This window comes from Haliotis rufescens, unplaced genomic scaffold, assembly GCF_023055435.1.
Source record: "Haliotis rufescens isolate VD_foot unplaced genomic scaffold, xgHalRufe1.0.p SCAF_67, whole genome shotgun sequence".
NCBI classification, from domain to species: Eukaryota; Metazoa; Mollusca; class Gastropoda; order Lepetellida; family Haliotidae; genus Haliotis; species Haliotis rufescens.
This window is the reverse complement of record NW_025964358.1, coordinates 146,896-163,185: the sequence shown is the minus strand read 5'-3', so window position 1 is coordinate 163,185 and position 16,290 is coordinate 146,896. Positions and strand designations below refer to the sequence as shown.

Sequence of the window (16,290 nt, the reverse complement as noted above, 5' to 3'; positions counted from 1 at the left end):
CCTTATTTTATCTCGCATTATCCTCATAATAGACCATATTCGTTTGTAATTATAGGGATGCTATGTGCACTGTTCATACCTTTTTTTACATTCATTCATTCATTCATTCATTCATTCATTCATTTTATTATCCAAACATTTATTCATATTTACCCATTCATACATAGATCCACATATTTACAGCTGTGATGGAAAAATGGAATGTATTTCCTCAGAGCTCCACCAGTATTCCTTCCAAAAGAAAAGCTTCATGTTTTGCTCTAAAAACAACTATGCATGAGTATATTCTGAACAATTAATTACTGTCTGGTATAGGTCTGTATTGGTATATAGAATTGCCAGATCCCTTTACTTTTATCATTTATACGTAGGCCTATGCATGCACACATACCGTGAATGTTTTGTTTTTATTGAACGAACGGGCGGGCGGGCGGGCGGGCGGGCGGGCAGGCAGGCAGGCAGGCAGGCAGACAGACAGACAGACAGACAGACAGACAGACAGAATGTGTATTTGAATCTCACCTCACAAAAATAATAACATAGATACATATGACAGGACATACAAGTGAGCCACCCGTTAAGGGTTACGAGAGATTTAAAATATCACAGTACATACAGCATAAATATATTAGTGTCAAAGGGGTATATAAAATATACTACTCGTCACTAGCCATATAAAATATTTTTTCCTCTGTGTAGAGGATAAAAAAAAGAAGGTTTGGGCTGTAAAATCTACATAATATTAAAAAAGTAAAATAAGTTTATCAGTATTACGTTACTCTAGGAAGTTGGAATAGCTAAAACTGACCTTTGTAGAAACTTTCATGCAGATCGTCGTACACAGGGCAATCCAGCAATACATGACATTCATCCTGAATACTTTCCTCACACTGAAAACACGCTCTTACGTTCACGTTCACATTAATATTCATATTCGTATTTGTATCTGCCTTTTTCTAACGTTTGAGGAGCAGTACCTGATTTACATTTGGAGAAGGCAGAGCCGTAAGAACGAGGCATATACATACTTACATAACTCTCACACCCATACAACATTTCACACGTACTTAATTTATTACCAGCCATTCTCCCTCCAAGCCTGCATAACAGTTCATTCCAATCAGACACATACTTTCCAATGCAGACATCATGCACACGTACAACGACACTTTTCACGCTTACATTCTCAGAAATATTCACACCCCATTCGTTCATGACTTTGCCCTTACTTGAAATTTCCTGTTGTTTTTTTAATCTAAAGGACATTTTTTAGCTTAGTAAAACGACATAAATGTCTAACAAAATTGGAGGAATCCATCCCATATCATCATTAACAGCAACATTTTGAGCGTATTTTACCACCCTAAGAAAAATGTCAAAGCACGATGGTGAACGGCATTTACAGAACAAATGTCACGATGACCCAAAATAGATGTCCCACAACTCAAAACTGGCCAAACCATGTTATCATACAATTTGGAATAAGTAGTGGCTGCATACCTCCGATTGCCTTATATTTACATATAAGAAGACCTCATGCTCTGTTAGCCGATTTAGCTGCTGCTGCTGCTGCTGCTGCTGCTGCTGCTGCTGCTGCTGCTGCTTCTGCTGCTTCTGCTGCTTCTGCTTCTTTTGCCATAGCGTTGTATAGTCAACATGTTCCATGAGCAGTAGGCCTAGATAATTATAACAATCAACAATGTCTAAAACAGAGTTACCAATATTTAAAAAGGCCATTGTTTTGGTAACGCTTCCATTTCTAAAGTGTACCATAATTGATTTGTCATTATTAAAAAAGATACTATTGTCTACACACCAAGTATTCAAAACGCAATATACTATGATAATAATCTATGTAAGAAATTCAAATCCTCTTCCGATTCTGCAAGCAAAATAAGATTGTCAGCATAGGCAAAGACTGCAATAGCGATATCATCCAAACAAATACCCAAACCAGTATCATTTAGCTTGTCCAGGAAATCAATAATAAAATCGTTTTGGCGACATTAAGCATCCTTGTTTTAAACTACGATTAACATTGAACCAGGGTGTAAGCATACCAATTATACTACACTGCATTTGACATTTTCATATAAAAATTGAAGTGTAAGAAACAATTTTACATCATTTCTCCCACAGCACACCTCTGTTAATGCTATCATACGCTTTATGAAAGCAGAAAAAGAGTCTTTTTAATACCTTGTCTTGTTTCAATAAAAGAACAAACAGAGTGAATATGATCCGTAGTTGATCCACGCTTCCAGAATGCATTTTGTGCATCATTTAGAGCTCCTGCACTTTCAGGCCAACATTGCAGACGGTTATTTAAAATATTACAATATCATTCGTACATAGAATTGGTGAGTCAAACCCCTAGACGATACGGATCTCAAGAATCTAAAGTAGAACACTTTGGTATGCAGGTATTTTCCCTGTGTTAAAACGGATATTAAAAGTAATGTGCATAGCCGAAACAACATTTTGTGATTTAAGACATTCTATTGGGATACCAACAACACCAGGAGCCTTGCCACAGTGACTTGTATCAACCGCCCTAGTTACTTCAAAGAAAGTAATTTTAGCGTCGAGCAACACATGTGTCACCAGGCTCTCACAGGGATCTGTTTTCGTCTCTCCCCACCTACCCCAATCTCACCAATCTTCTTCCAGACTATTATTATCCTCCCACATTTCCTCCAACCGTTAACTAGCATACATTCGTTTGACGTGTCTACCGTGAATATTCTGAATCAGCGCCCTTGATGCTTGGGCATGCTAACAATCCCCCCTCGACCCCCACCCTGGGCAAACAGATTGCAAAGAAACAAACGAGCAACACTTTGTATATTCCCACGCATTGCCGCAGCATTAACTCTACCAAACTGATAAGGTATATGGCTCTGAAAATTGCTCTACATTTATTAGTTCTGGTTGTAGGGTAGTCGGTAACGTGTCGTGCTTAAAACATGAAGTTCATGGGTTCCAGTCTGCCAGGTTCCTTTTTTCAGGGTACTTTTATAGAAATATACATACACAACTGAATGAATCGTCTACCGTGTCGTAAAATAAGTCATGAATAGTGTTCTTGGAAAACATAAGTAACGTAAATGATTTGTTTGCTGCCCCTCAAACCTAGGATCGGGCTGGAAGCCGCACTATGAAGCTTGTTTTCTGTGAACGGCTATTTTTCAGATATTTTTCTGCCGCTTCTCTCAGTTTAGTCACATCAACACGCCTTCCCACGTCAAGCACAGGCCGACACAGCTGTTTTTTAAATTTCACCCAGTTCAGTGAATCAACAACCTCTTACGACAAGTTGGTTGGTTGGTTGGTTGGTTGGTTGGTTGGTTGGCGGATGTGTTGTTTAACGCCGCACTCAGCAATACTCCAGCTATATGACGGCCATCTGGACCAGACAATGCAGTCATTGACATCATGAGCATCGATCCAAGCAATTGACATCGATGACATGCATCAACCAAGTCAGTCAGCGAGCCTGACCACCCAATCCCGTTAGTCGCCTTTTACGACAAGCATTGTCGCCTTTTAAGGCAAGCATGGGCTCCTGAAGACCTATTCTACCCCGAATCTTCACGTTGTAAGCTCCGTCAATTACAACAACGGCTGTTTAAAGACCCATAAATAACCAATTATAGATATAAATATCCTCAGGAGAGATAATAGCCATAGCTGTTATACCATTATTGTATGGGGGCGGGGGAGTAGGGAAGATGCAAAAATGTTACATAAAATGTGTGTGTGTGTGTTGGGGGGAGGGGAGGGGAGGGGAGGGGAGGGGAGTGTATTGATGTTCCGGGCCAATACACATGACTTTCCCAGCTGACAATGATCTGTTAATGAATGAAACTTTAGTAGCTGTGATACCATGTATATTATGTCCAACAAAGTGCAACATTATCCTGAGCAAAACGGCCATTCAGCCTCTCTACCCCACACTGTATGAGTTTTAGTCACCGCCTTTATTAAAACAAGTTCACCATGTAGAATGTCTTCATTAATACAAGTTCACCATGTAGAATGACTGCACAACAAAGTGTTTCAAAGCTGTCTTTCATCACTAACGCACTATTTCACTGTCATATAGGGCTTGCTTTTGCTTCACATCCACCAGACTAATGCTCATTTGAGGCACAGCTCATACAAACTTACAATTTCCACCATTAGATCACAAACTTCGCAGTAAAACAAATAAACCATTTATGTTTATAAATCAATTAAAGCAATTATTAATTTATAGTTCAAAAAGTGCGCTGAGGAATGGTGATATCTATATAAATATAGCATACAATATTCCACAAATATTATTCATACCCAACAAAGAGTGTCTCTCTTTCTGTTTTCGAATTGAACAATAGTATCTGTTTTTTGTGGTTTAGGCATCTTTTGCGTATTTACAAAACTTGAAATACCATGCAACGTGCAACGTACGTCTGGTCTTCAGTTTTAGGCCCCAGGAAGGAAACCTGCACTGGTGGTTAACGGGACATGTTGCGAGCTTATGACCTCCAAATAAATTACCCCACGGCCAGACAAACGATCCTGTACGCGCATAGGCTAGAATGTATTATTTCACAGCTAATGTGGCAAGCAGTCATCTTATTCATATCGCGCTATATCCGAACGTTTATTAATAGAAAGGGTGTTTTCCAGACAGTTCACACCCGTCTGCAAATCCGCTTTGGGCTGCTTTGGTTTTTTTTCGGAAGTTCTTATGTCTCCAGTTTCACTTTGCAGTCTCTTGGCACTCCCTGATTTGGCCCAGGGGCACCCCCAGTGGGTGCAAACGCCCTTTTTGGAAAGAACTCTTTTTTTAAAGAACTTCTTAACAGTTACATGAACCCCCATCTCAACTCTCAACCCTCAACCCTCGCCAATCGAACCCCTCCCTTTTCACCGGCCGACTAATCGCTTTTCTCCCTTTCCCTTCTTTTGCCTCCGTTATCCAGGCCCCGCTTTTACCCCGCTTTTCTTCCGCCGCTTTCGCTTTCGCTTAATCGCTTTTCTCCCTTTCCGTTCTTTTGGCTCGATTACCCGCCCCGCTTTTACCCCGCTTCTGCACCCCTTTCAACCCGCTTTTGCTCGCTTTCACCCAGATTTCTGGCTTTGCTTTCAAACGTTAGGAACAAATATTGTCTTACATTTCATAAACAAAATTCAGAAAATTTCACTACAATTTCGAAATTTTGAAATTTTGAATCAAACAAAATTTTCATATGTTCATTTTACCCATAGTTACGGCTTCGCTTTCAAACATAATATCTTGTATTTCATTTCATCACATTTTTTAAGAAAATTTCACAACAATTTTTTTTTTTTAAATATAGAATTATAAAGTGTTCATTTTACTTCCTTCACTATGTGGCATAATTTGTTTCTTGTTTTCTTGCGATTTCCTCTTGTTGTCCTTCAATGCAGTTTTAACTCTCTTTCCACTTTCCACCTGGTCTGCAGGTTTCATACAGTTATATACACTTTTCTGTTTTCTGTAAAACAAGTCATTGCATAATTATACTTTATTTTCCAATATATTAAATAACATTTTTTCATCGTACATTTTTTTCTACTTCTTTCTACTTTTCACACAAATCCACCACGTGACTACACCGGCTACACCGGCTACACCGACTGCGCCGAACGCCAAAAAACGCAGTTTGGACAGCCGGCACCAAGCCACTCGGAAAAGCAACCGGCAAAGCACCGAGGGCATCTGGGCATTGCACCGACCACCAAAAAACGCAGTTTAGATAGCCGGCACCAAGCCACCCGGAAGGAAACAGCAAAGCACCAATCACAAGCGAGATCACTAATGCCAAAGGCCGTCATTTCCTCCCTCCATCGGCTGGCCATGGCGGAGCACGGAGCTGAGTGTCGCTGGCTGGCATCGCCACACCCAAGCGTGCTCGCTCGGTCTCGTCGCATCTCCATCTCCATCGACGGAGAGGACAGTTATGCACATGCATCTGAAGGTAAGTTCATTCATATATTTCACTCCACATCTTTTGTTTATCGCACAGAGCGGCCATTCTGTCGAACAGGGACGAAGCACGTTCCAAATCCCCTTGGCTATTTGCAAGTTCGGAATTTTCATCACAGAAATTGTCACCCGTTTTTGCCGCTCTCTGGTGCACATTGCAAGTGTTTTCGTGGCGAAGAAGCAGGCAGCGTGCTCCCTGTATTCTTGTAAGTATGTTTGTATGACAAATGCGTAACTTCACACACTGACCACGCCCTATAACAGTAACTGTACCGTATTTCATCCCACAGAAGAACTGCTCTATGTTATCATTAATCAACATGCACCATTTACCACACCCCTCAGTAAACAAATCTAAGTATTCAACTACCGTATTTCCTACAAAAACACATCCCTTTATTATGTATATGTGTTGTATATAGTACTTTTTTTTCTGTTGGAAATGTATTTGTTCAAAGCCCCGCCCCATATTCAAACTAATACTGGTCTCTCATTGCTGGAAATCTTGCAGACAGTAATTCTTTAAGCATGTATCACTTGTCTCAGCAATGGGCAAAGGGGAACATCTGTGTCATTCTTCCAGGTTCAAGCAACTTCGCGTTACCTCATGACCAAATGCGTTTACCTCATCGGCTGATGCAGCTTTGTCAGCCATGTTCTTATGAATACAAATATACTGACCCAAATCCCCTTGCTGTTTTCTGGTTTGTAATACAATATATGGTCCAAATAAGGCCGCAATATAAGTCATGATGTAGGTAAGGTAACCTAGACTTTCCCCAGTACCAGATCTTGTAGGTATTGAAGCTTGTAGAATCAACATATAAACTACCTCCCTGGTTGTTGTACACATGGTGTCAGTTATACCCTCTATATCATCAGGTACATCAATTCAACCTCCCTTAGTCTTGTAATAAAATCTGTCCTGGGTGTATGGGAGACAACTCTGATTGTCTTGTTTAAATAGTGATTTGCAGGGCACTTCAATTGAACAGTAAAGTTATAATGTAATGCTTTTCACTCAAAATCCATTTAGTATAATTCATGTGTAATTTCTTGTTATCCATAATTGATCATAGTAAATTTTGGAGTATTATTCTGTAGCATATTTCCATGTAAAACACTTGATCCTTCAAGTAGTGTTTCTGTCAAACTCATTTCCCAGTACATGCTGCTTGAAGTATAGTTACTATTCTTGTACTGTAAATAATGGATAATGTTTTTTATTGATAGGTTTTATGGTTCCCATGTTAATTGAAACTTAATAGTGATCCTGTTAGCCATTCCGTTGATCAATAACTATTGTAGAAGGGGGTCATGTCATTTAGACCAGTGTTGACATAAATAACAGAGAGCACTAAGTTGGTACATAGACACTTTATTGTAACTATGCCTATAATAGTCGATGAGTTTGTACGTTGTATCCGTTGCGACATGCCAAGTTACAAACTTGATGACAATACAAGTTTTGTCTGGCATGTGCTTACGAATACAGAGATACTGACCCAGATTCCTTCGCTGTTTTCAGTCAATCTGAGTGATTGTGAGCTGGGTAACATATGCATCCATTATGCTCCATTCATTGATCAAGTTGTTTGTCTTTACTCCATTGCTGCTGTACAGGCCTGCCGAATCGGTGTCACACGACCTCGTCCCTCTCCCCGCTGGCTCCCTCCTCCTCCCAATCCTGTCATGTTCATTGTATCATCGATTATTACTTTTAACATCTGCTTTTTCTTCTTCTAAAAACCTAATGTATAAGTCAATAATATTGTTGACATTAGTGTTTGAGTGTAACCATGGTAACGGTTCTGTAATTATTCCAGTATCACGAACCATGAAAAGTGACATCTTTATTGAAACCTTTATGTCTAAATTTCCAAGAAATTGATGTTTTTGTTGGTTACCAAGGTATCAGAGCATTTAGAGTGGTGGAGTAATTATGTTTTAACTTGTTTTGGCTGTGATTCCCTTGTGCTCATTGTGTTGGACATTGTTGCAGACCCAAGATGGCTGTGTGGCGCCGACACAATCTCCTGACACAACTTACCTGAGTGACACAACTTACCTGACACAACTTACCACAGCCCTGATAATTTCTTCTTTATGGAACATTGTGAAAGGTAGGCGATTTTATACTCTGGTCTCATTCTACTCCATGATATCTTTTATGTGGTATACTGTATTTGCGGTATTAAGCACCCCACTCTATTAATAGCAAGGATTTATCTGGAAGTCCAAAACCCTTCTGTTTGTTCCCTCGGCCGTCAAATTGGGAAAGAAATTGTGTTATTGTTCCAAATTTGGGAACTTCAAATTGGAAGTTGTACAGTCTTTTGCTGCAGACTTGTGGTCAAATATTGATTTACGTGACAGGTCCTTTTTTGTGTGTGTATGTTACAGCAATTTTGAAGGAATAACTGTTATTGTCAACAATGCAGTTTACTCGGCCAGGCTCAATTAGCGCTAACTGGCTAAGGCTGCTGATAGTGACACCCACTTCATAGGTTTTGTGTTCCTCTTCAGTCATCAGGACAAGTTGTGGTTGTGTTTGTGTTAGGGTACATTACCAGCAACTATTTCACATCAAGCACCCCTTTACGATCATTGGTTAGCCACCCCTTTACAATCATTAGGGTTATGTACCCCTTTACAGTCCTTAGGGTTAGGTACCAAGTTTCCATCAAGCACCCCTTTACAATCCTTAGGGTTAGGTACCAAGTTTCCATCAAGCACCCCTATACAATCCTTAGGGTTAGCTGTGTGGTAGGGCATGGGTTAGCTATCTCTTTAAGTGATCCAAAGTAATTTTTGGAAAATCCATTCCATTTTTATCAAGTTTCGAGCACCGCTACGTCTCTGACAACAAATGTAACTTGTGGTTGGTTTCAATAAGCGCGACACTTTGTCAATTTGCCAAGCTCCCAGGGTGCTTACTACAGCTAACATTTAGTTCTATGTTTATGTTTTTGTTTCAATTGTCTTGCACCCATGGCAACATATGATACAAAGTGTTCCAGAGAATCTCTTCATTTTCAGGAGAAATCTAGAGTTTTTCCATTGTTTAGTAGACTTGCTTGGGAGATTTCGGTTATTTCTTCTTCAGTGTCTGTAGGAGAGACAAGTGCAGTTGTTCCTGACAAAGTATGACACCAACATCTGAAGTGTTTCAGCAGTGCATGTCCCTTTACCTTGTCTATATACCATGTCCATAACCCATGTCCATAACCAATGTCCGTATACCATGTCCATATACCATTTCCATAACCCATGTCTATACACCATGTCCGTATACCATGTCCATATTCCTTGTCCCTATACCATGTCCCAGACTTGTTTATTTACTGCCTTGGTGATGCTGGAATATTGCTGACTTCATTGTTTAACTTTCATTCACTCACACATGTGCTTATAAGACTGGGAGAGAGCAAGGTTGGTGCTTCAATCCCCTGGTGGGACGGTAAAGGGTGGTGCTTGTTGTTTCCTTGCCTGGCACTCGGCATTAAGTCTAGACTAGTACAAGCAGCCACAAACATACATGTGCATGCACGTCGCTATATAGGTGCAATAATCTTGGACGCGACGTTAAACCCCATTTCACCTCATCTCACCTCAATGGGAGAACTCCCAACTTGAACTAATTGTGTCACCAACATCTGAAAGTATTTCAGCACTACATGTCTATCAGCCTGTATGCCGTGATATAACTGGTAGTGTGTTCAAAGCAGCGTTAACCCTCACTCATCCCATTCTCAGCTGTATCAGCCTGTATGCCGTGATATAACTGGAATACTGTACAAAGCAGCATTAACCCTCACCCATCCCATACTCATCTTATACTCATCCCATTCTCAGCTGTATCAGCCTGTATGCCGTGATATAACTGGAATACTGTTCAAATCAGCATTAAACCTCACTCACTCACTCACTCTCACTCACTCACTCACTCACTCACTCACTCACTCACTCACTCTATCATCTGATGCCTATCCCATTCTTGAATCTAGCCTGGAATTAACACGCTTGGGTGGTTTCTTGTGGAATAATGTTTATTCAACCGTATGCATAACTTTATTAAAGAGGCTATATGTAAATCTGAAAATGAATGCCTGGTTTGGCCTGATTTTGTTTCTAAGACCTATATCACATCGTTGAACTCAACTGTACTCCTTCAGGATATGGGATAAACAGCATGAATGTAATTTCAGTAACATTTGACAGAAATATGATGTCAGCAATAAGTCCCACATTTACCTTCACATCTTATGTTTTCTGTAATAACAAATTATTGCCTAACTATTCTTTATTTTTCACATCAACCATTGTCTCAATTAGATCTTCTTCCTCATAGGTCAACTCTTTTCTCCTCGTTTCCACTTTTCACACAAACCCGACACATGTGGACGTCCGCCCAGCTCATGGTCTCCATTTCACCCACTACTACACTTGCACAAGTCTCTTAGAATATGGTCATTAGTTCCAATTGTAATTCCTTAAATACATCAATAATAGCACATTGTTTCTATAAAAGACTGGCCTCGTTGTAGACAAGTCCATTATAATCCATTATAATGTACTTATCATTCAGTAGAGACTTGGAGCAAGTCTAACCGACCCCCGCCTTTCCGTACCCGGAAGCAGCAAGCACCAATCACAGGCTAGATCACCAACGGCCTCCATGAGCTGGCCACGTGCACGTTTCTTGTGCCCGGCATCACCAACATGCTGGTTCTGTCTGGTCAAATCTCCATCGCTGGTCAGGGACAGCTGTAAGTTCCTTCGTATATTTGACTCAACAGTTTGTATTTCTTGCATGTAGCTGCCATTCTGTCAAGTAGGGAGGAAGCATGTTGGAAACCATGTCACGTGCCTTGACCGTTCTCAGGCCTCCAAGACATTGTCTCCTGTATTTGCCGCCCCCTGGTGCGCATTCCAATTGTTTTTGTGGCGCGGAAGCAGGCCCCGTGCTTCCTGTATTCTTGTATGTATTATAAGTGCGGACCTTCACACACTGACCATGCCCAAACAGTGTAAACAAACCTAAGTATTCAACTACCGTATTTCTTACAAAAAACAATTCCTTTATTATGAGTATTCATTCATTATGCTCCATTTATTGACCCAGTTCTTTGTCTTTATTCCATTGCTGCTGTACAGGCCTGCTGACCCGATGTCACACAACCACGGCCCTCTCCCCCCTGGCTCCCACTCCCAAGGAAACAGTTCATTGTCTCATCTTTTTTATCTTTAAAATCTTTTCTTTTTTTCTAAACACGTAACCTTAAAGTTAATAACGTTGTCCGCACTTGTCATTCATGTTACCAGTTGATTGTAACCCTGTTGACAGTACTGTAATTTTTCTAGTACCCTGAACGAGGAAAAATCCCATATTAACACCTTATTTATAAATTTCAGTTAAATTCAATTTGTAGTTTGATATCAGGGCATTAACATTTGTATATTAATTATGGTTTATCTTTCTTCCTTTGGCTGTCGATTAGTTGTGTTCATTGTGTTGGACATTGTTGCAGACCCAGACCAACATGGCTGTGCGGCCACTGACATCACCTCTCCACACATCCTTCTGACACAGCCTCCTGACACATCCTTCTGACACAGCCTTCTGACACAGCCTCCTGACAGCCTCCTGACACAGCCTTCTGTCACATCCTTACAATCCTCACAGCAACTTGATATTTACTTCAAGATGGAAGATTGTGTAAGGTAGGTGATTTTATACCAATGGTAGCAGCTGTATTCGCCATATTAAGCACCCCGCCCTGGGAATACATTCGCATGGTAAGGTACTGTTTTGTTTGTTTGTTTGTTTATTTTACATCACTATATTACTATTAAGGCCAGACACGGCACCTAAAATTGACATAACTGCTTCAATATGTCAAAATCAAGGTTTTGATTTTTTTCGCATATATAATACATGTACTTTGTGATGCAACATTTTTTTTACGATATTGTGTACATTTACTGAATAAAAAACGTTATTAAAATCATAATGTGTGGTATTGTTTTTAAATATGATCGTAATCAACGTGGAAAAACCTGAACTTTCACTCATGACAACGCCCCCGTAGCTGTAACGAACCCCTTCATGTTATACATCGATAGAAAGCTGATCGTTTCCGCCATGTTTCTGTGCAAAAACATTCTAAAAATAGATATTCCACGTGAGGCTATCGTCACTTTTCCCGCGAGTGATTTTGTACGTAAACTACCATTTAAGGAGAAATATCCCATAATGCAACATTCGGGAATATTCGTTCGATCCAAATAAAGTAAAACATATCCCACAATGCACCATTCGGCTTAGCAACAAAACTTCGGCCTTTTCCGGTAGGTATACAAAATGGCGGCTGCTCAGCGAAAAGTTTGACAGGTAAACATCGTTTTTGATATTTTCTTGACTGAAAATTGTTGTATTTTTTAAAAATGAGGGCAAAACACGGGGCACAACACGCCTATGGTAAGAATAAGAGGCGAAGGGCAAGTCAGTTGAAGGAGGCACGTTCGAAATGCGGTGTTAGAGTTACGACCCGTGTTGACAGCGCGATCGACCCTGTGTCAGATTCTGACAGCTTTGACGTTTTGGATACATTGGAATCATCCGGGGACCACGCCGTTGAGGAAAAAATCCCCGTTGGAGACAATGAAGGTGAGAATTCTTTTTCATTGAATGCAACTTCACGCAGCGACATAAAATTATCAAAATTTAAAGCTGGTGAAAATATCAAATCTCCCGTGCTTGACAATGAACCCAAACCTCAATGGATGTTAATTGACATGAGACAAATGAATTTATTTTTTCAAGAGATTGATTGCCCATCGTGTCACGAACAGGGGTCTTTGTTGTTTGAAAAGAGCGACAATTTTGATAGATTTGGATTTGCTGTAAATATTATGTTGACATGCCAAAACTGTCAGATGTGTGTTGACAAACATTACACTTCACAAAGGTCAGGTAATAAATCGGGTACCAATCCCTTTCAGGTGAATGACATTTTTATGCTCTTTCTGTCAGAGGTAGGACTTGGACATGCTGCTATGAAAAAGTTTTGTCTGGTTTTTGGAATGGAAGGTCTCCATCCAAAGACATTTCAACACAAACAAAACATTCTTTCACAGGTTGTTGTTGAAAATACTGAGGAAGTTTTGACTCAGAGTGTTGAAATTATCAAACATGCTTATGGTGAGCAACAGACAGTTTCAAATGATGTACCTTTAGACATTACTGTCAGTTATGACGGATCATGGCAGAAGAGAGGCCACACTTCAAATTATGGTGTTGGGGCGGTTATTGATGTTTTGACAGGTCTAGTGATTGATTATGAAGTCCTGTCAAAATACTGCCATGCATGTACCCTTCATATCAACAGTCTAGGACAGGACACCACAGAGTTCAGACAGTGGTATGAAGGACATGCTGGTAGGTGTTGCCAAAATTATGAAGGTAGTTCCAATGCCATGGAAGTTGAAGCCGCTAAGAGGCTATGGTCCCGTTCTTTGGAAAAGCATAATATACGTTACACATGTATACTTTCAGACGGTGACAGCAAAACCCACAAGGCAATCAACGACCTTCAACCCTATGGACCAGACATCAGTATTGACAAGGAAGACTGTGTTAACCATGCTCATAAAAGGATGGGCACTGCTCTTCTGAAATTGTCAAAAGAGTTGAGATTGGGTGGTAGGGGCAAAGGAAAGCTGACTAAAGACAAAGCTCTTAAATTTCAGTATTATTACCGCTTTGCCATCACTAACAATGTTGGTAACATCGATGGTACAAGGAATGCAATCTGGGCAAGTTTGTTTCATTGCATGTCAACCGATGATTCTCCCCATCACACTAGATGTCCCACTGGTCCCTCAAGTTGGTGTTTTTATAATAGAGCACTGGCTAATGATCTTGAGCCTCCTGCTCACGCAGACAACATCAGACATTTTCTCGATGCAGAAATTGCAGAAAAGATGGTACCTGTGTATCAAAGAATGTCTGATGAAAACCTCCTTAAGAGGATGGTGAAAGGCAAGACACAGAATGCTAATGAATGCTTGCATTCTGTGATCTGGTCCCGTTGTCCGAAGACCGTCTTTGTGGGTGCAAGGCGGTTGCATCGGGCAGTGGCGTCTGCAATAGCTTCGTTCAATGAGGGTACTTGTCACATTACTCAGGTAATGAACAAGCTTGCAATAGAAGCTAATGAAATAACAGCAGCTTCTGTTGAAAGACTTGATAATGTGAGAACCCTCAAAGCAAGGAAGCAAAGCCAGGAGACATCTAAGATGGAACGTAGTGCAAAGTGGGAGGCTAAAAAAAGGGACCGAGTTCATGTTGACGCAGCTGAAGGCTTGTTGTATGGTGCTGGGGAGTTTTAAGTCCTGTTATTTCTTTGTACATGCATTGTTTTATGTATCTTGAATACATCCCATCAGTAAACTAAGATTTTGTAAGTGTTTAATAGGTGCTTTAGGAAGAAAACCATATACAAACTTATTTCCTCATTTTCTCCATTAACGTCATTTCGGATCTTAGTGAACATAGATCTCAACCGTTATTGGCCCGATTTGAATGAAATTTGGTGTACATATAGGCAGAGGATTACTTTACACAATAACAGAGAGACTTTTTAAAATTTGTTGGCCATTTTTATTTTAAAAAATAAATTATGTGTAAAAATCAACCTAAAATATGTGAAATTTTGAAAAATTATTTTAAAAATATATACCAGTCTTTTTTTAATTTTTCTTTCTGTCATTGTACCCAACACCATACAAGCTTTGTTATACAATTGAAATTATATAAATATCTTTATTGGTCTTAGAGAAAAACTGAAACTCATTTCTATCTTTTTCAGGCTTGCGGCGGCCATCTTGGATGTTTCCATGGCAACCGGTGGCAACATCACCTGGAAAAGACTCCATTTCAATTGTTAATATGTATACCTCAAAGTTGTAACCAATTAAAACTAACAAATACTTGTGAAGCATTTTGTCAATTGTAAGGTGCAGTGTCTGGCCTTAAGCAAACAAAGTTTGGTGTCACCAATGTTGGAACCAATTTTCTTCTCTATCGCTTTTCCTCTGACAACAAATTTAACTTGTGCCTGGTGTTTGTACCCCCATTGTCAATTTCCCATTAACCGGGGCACTTATTATGGCGAATATGACTCTAACATATTGCCTCTGAAATGAAAGTTGGTTTACATTTTGTTTGAACTCTTCATTTTCAGGAAAAATCTATATTTGGCAAAGCATTATACACTTGATTGGGAGCTCTTGGATATTTTTATTTCAGTACATAGTCTTATGAGACACTAGCCCTCTTGTACCTATCCAAATATGTCAGAGTGGGTATATGTGTATATGGAAAAAATGCCCGTATACCATGTATACCAATGTTAAAACTGCTATATCAAACCATTGTTGTTGGGGCTAGCATAGCCTTGCTTCAAGTCTGTCCTGAATAAGTCCATGGATGTGTAGTAATTCTAACCTTTTAATAGGCAAGTCTATGGGGACAGTACTCTAAGGATGCCAGTTGTTTATGGGGACACCTTGTTTTTATTATTATATAGTCTGGGAATTATGGTTTAAACTAATATTCATTGCTTTAGAGACTTGTGTAGGTCTAGGGTTATCAGTATATATACTGAACCACAAAAGAAACATCACCATGGATAGATATATGAGAAACTGTATTTGTCCAAGCACTGTAAACATACTTTGAGACATATTAAAAAGATGAAACTTGGCTAAACTGATCATCATGGTTGAAATTAAAGTGTCAAATGTTCTTAACTGAAACACAACACTAGTCTCTGAGAAAACGGCATCACAAGTCAGTATCTCTTGTGTCCGCCATTTGCATTGATGACTGCCGTCCAACGTCGATACATGGAATGGATGAGGCGGTTGATGAATATTGATTATACTGATTTCTATGTGTGGTATATCTGATATTGGTTACGTCATTGATGGGTGTCTAGCGTGTACTTGATGCTGTGTAGTGTTGAAGCACTGGAATGTGGGCTATATACTGATTTCTATGTGTGGTATATCTGATGTTGGTTATGTCATTGATGGGTGTCTAGCTTGTACTTGATGCTGTGTAGTGTTGAAGCACTGGAATATGGGCTGTATACTGATTTCTATGTGTGGTATATCTGATGTTGGTTATGTCATTGATGGGTGTCTAGCTTTTCCTTGATGCTGTGTAGTGTTGAAGCACTGGAATATGGGCTATATACTGATTTCTATGTGTGGTATATCTGATATCC

The 16,290-nt window shown here is 39.8% G+C and overlaps 2 protein-coding genes and 1 long non-coding RNA gene across 6 annotated transcripts in view; 2 read left to right on the top strand and 1 right to left on the bottom strand.

Moving 5' to 3' along the window:
* The window catches only part of LOC124110691, a 317,539-nt gene that overhangs the window by 172,028 nt on the left and 129,221 nt on the right, over positions 1-16,290 (bottom strand). The gene's annotated exons all lie outside the window — the stretch shown is intronic.
* The window catches only part of LOC124144726, a 90,209-nt gene continuing 79,663 nt past the window's right edge, over positions 5,745-16,290 (top strand). Inside the window, exons 1-5 of one of the 4 annotated variants that reach the window (XR_007218900.1) lie at positions 5,782-5,987; positions 7,998-8,118; positions 10,584-10,764; positions 11,153-11,217; positions 11,527-11,719. Coding sequence is in view for 1 of the 4 variants with exons in the window: in XM_048387172.1 (XP_048243129.1) it covers positions 5,970-5,987; positions 6,115-6,201; positions 7,998-8,118; positions 11,527-11,609 (309 nt within the window). In the remaining 3 variants the exon portion in view is untranslated. Of the gene's footprint in view, positions 5,988-6,114; positions 6,202-7,997; positions 8,119-10,583; positions 10,765-11,152; positions 11,225-11,526; positions 11,720-16,290 lie in introns of all 4 variants that reach the window. The other 3 variants (XR_007218899.1, XM_048387172.1, XR_007218901.1) reach the window with 3 other exon arrangements.
* On the top strand, positions 12,624-14,508 carry LOC125376009. Its single transcript, XM_048387170.1, has one exon. The coding sequence runs from the start codon at positions 12,782-12,784 to the stop codon at positions 14,387-14,389; it is 1,608 nt and encodes a 535-aa protein (XP_048243127.1). The 5' UTR covers positions 12,624-12,781; the 3' UTR covers positions 14,390-14,508.

What these genes read in the sequence shown, in the direction of transcription:
- LOC125376009 (XM_048387170.1), top strand. Translation starts at nt 12,782, where the DNA reads ATGTTAATTGACATGAGACAAATGAATTTATTTTTTCAAGAGATTGAT.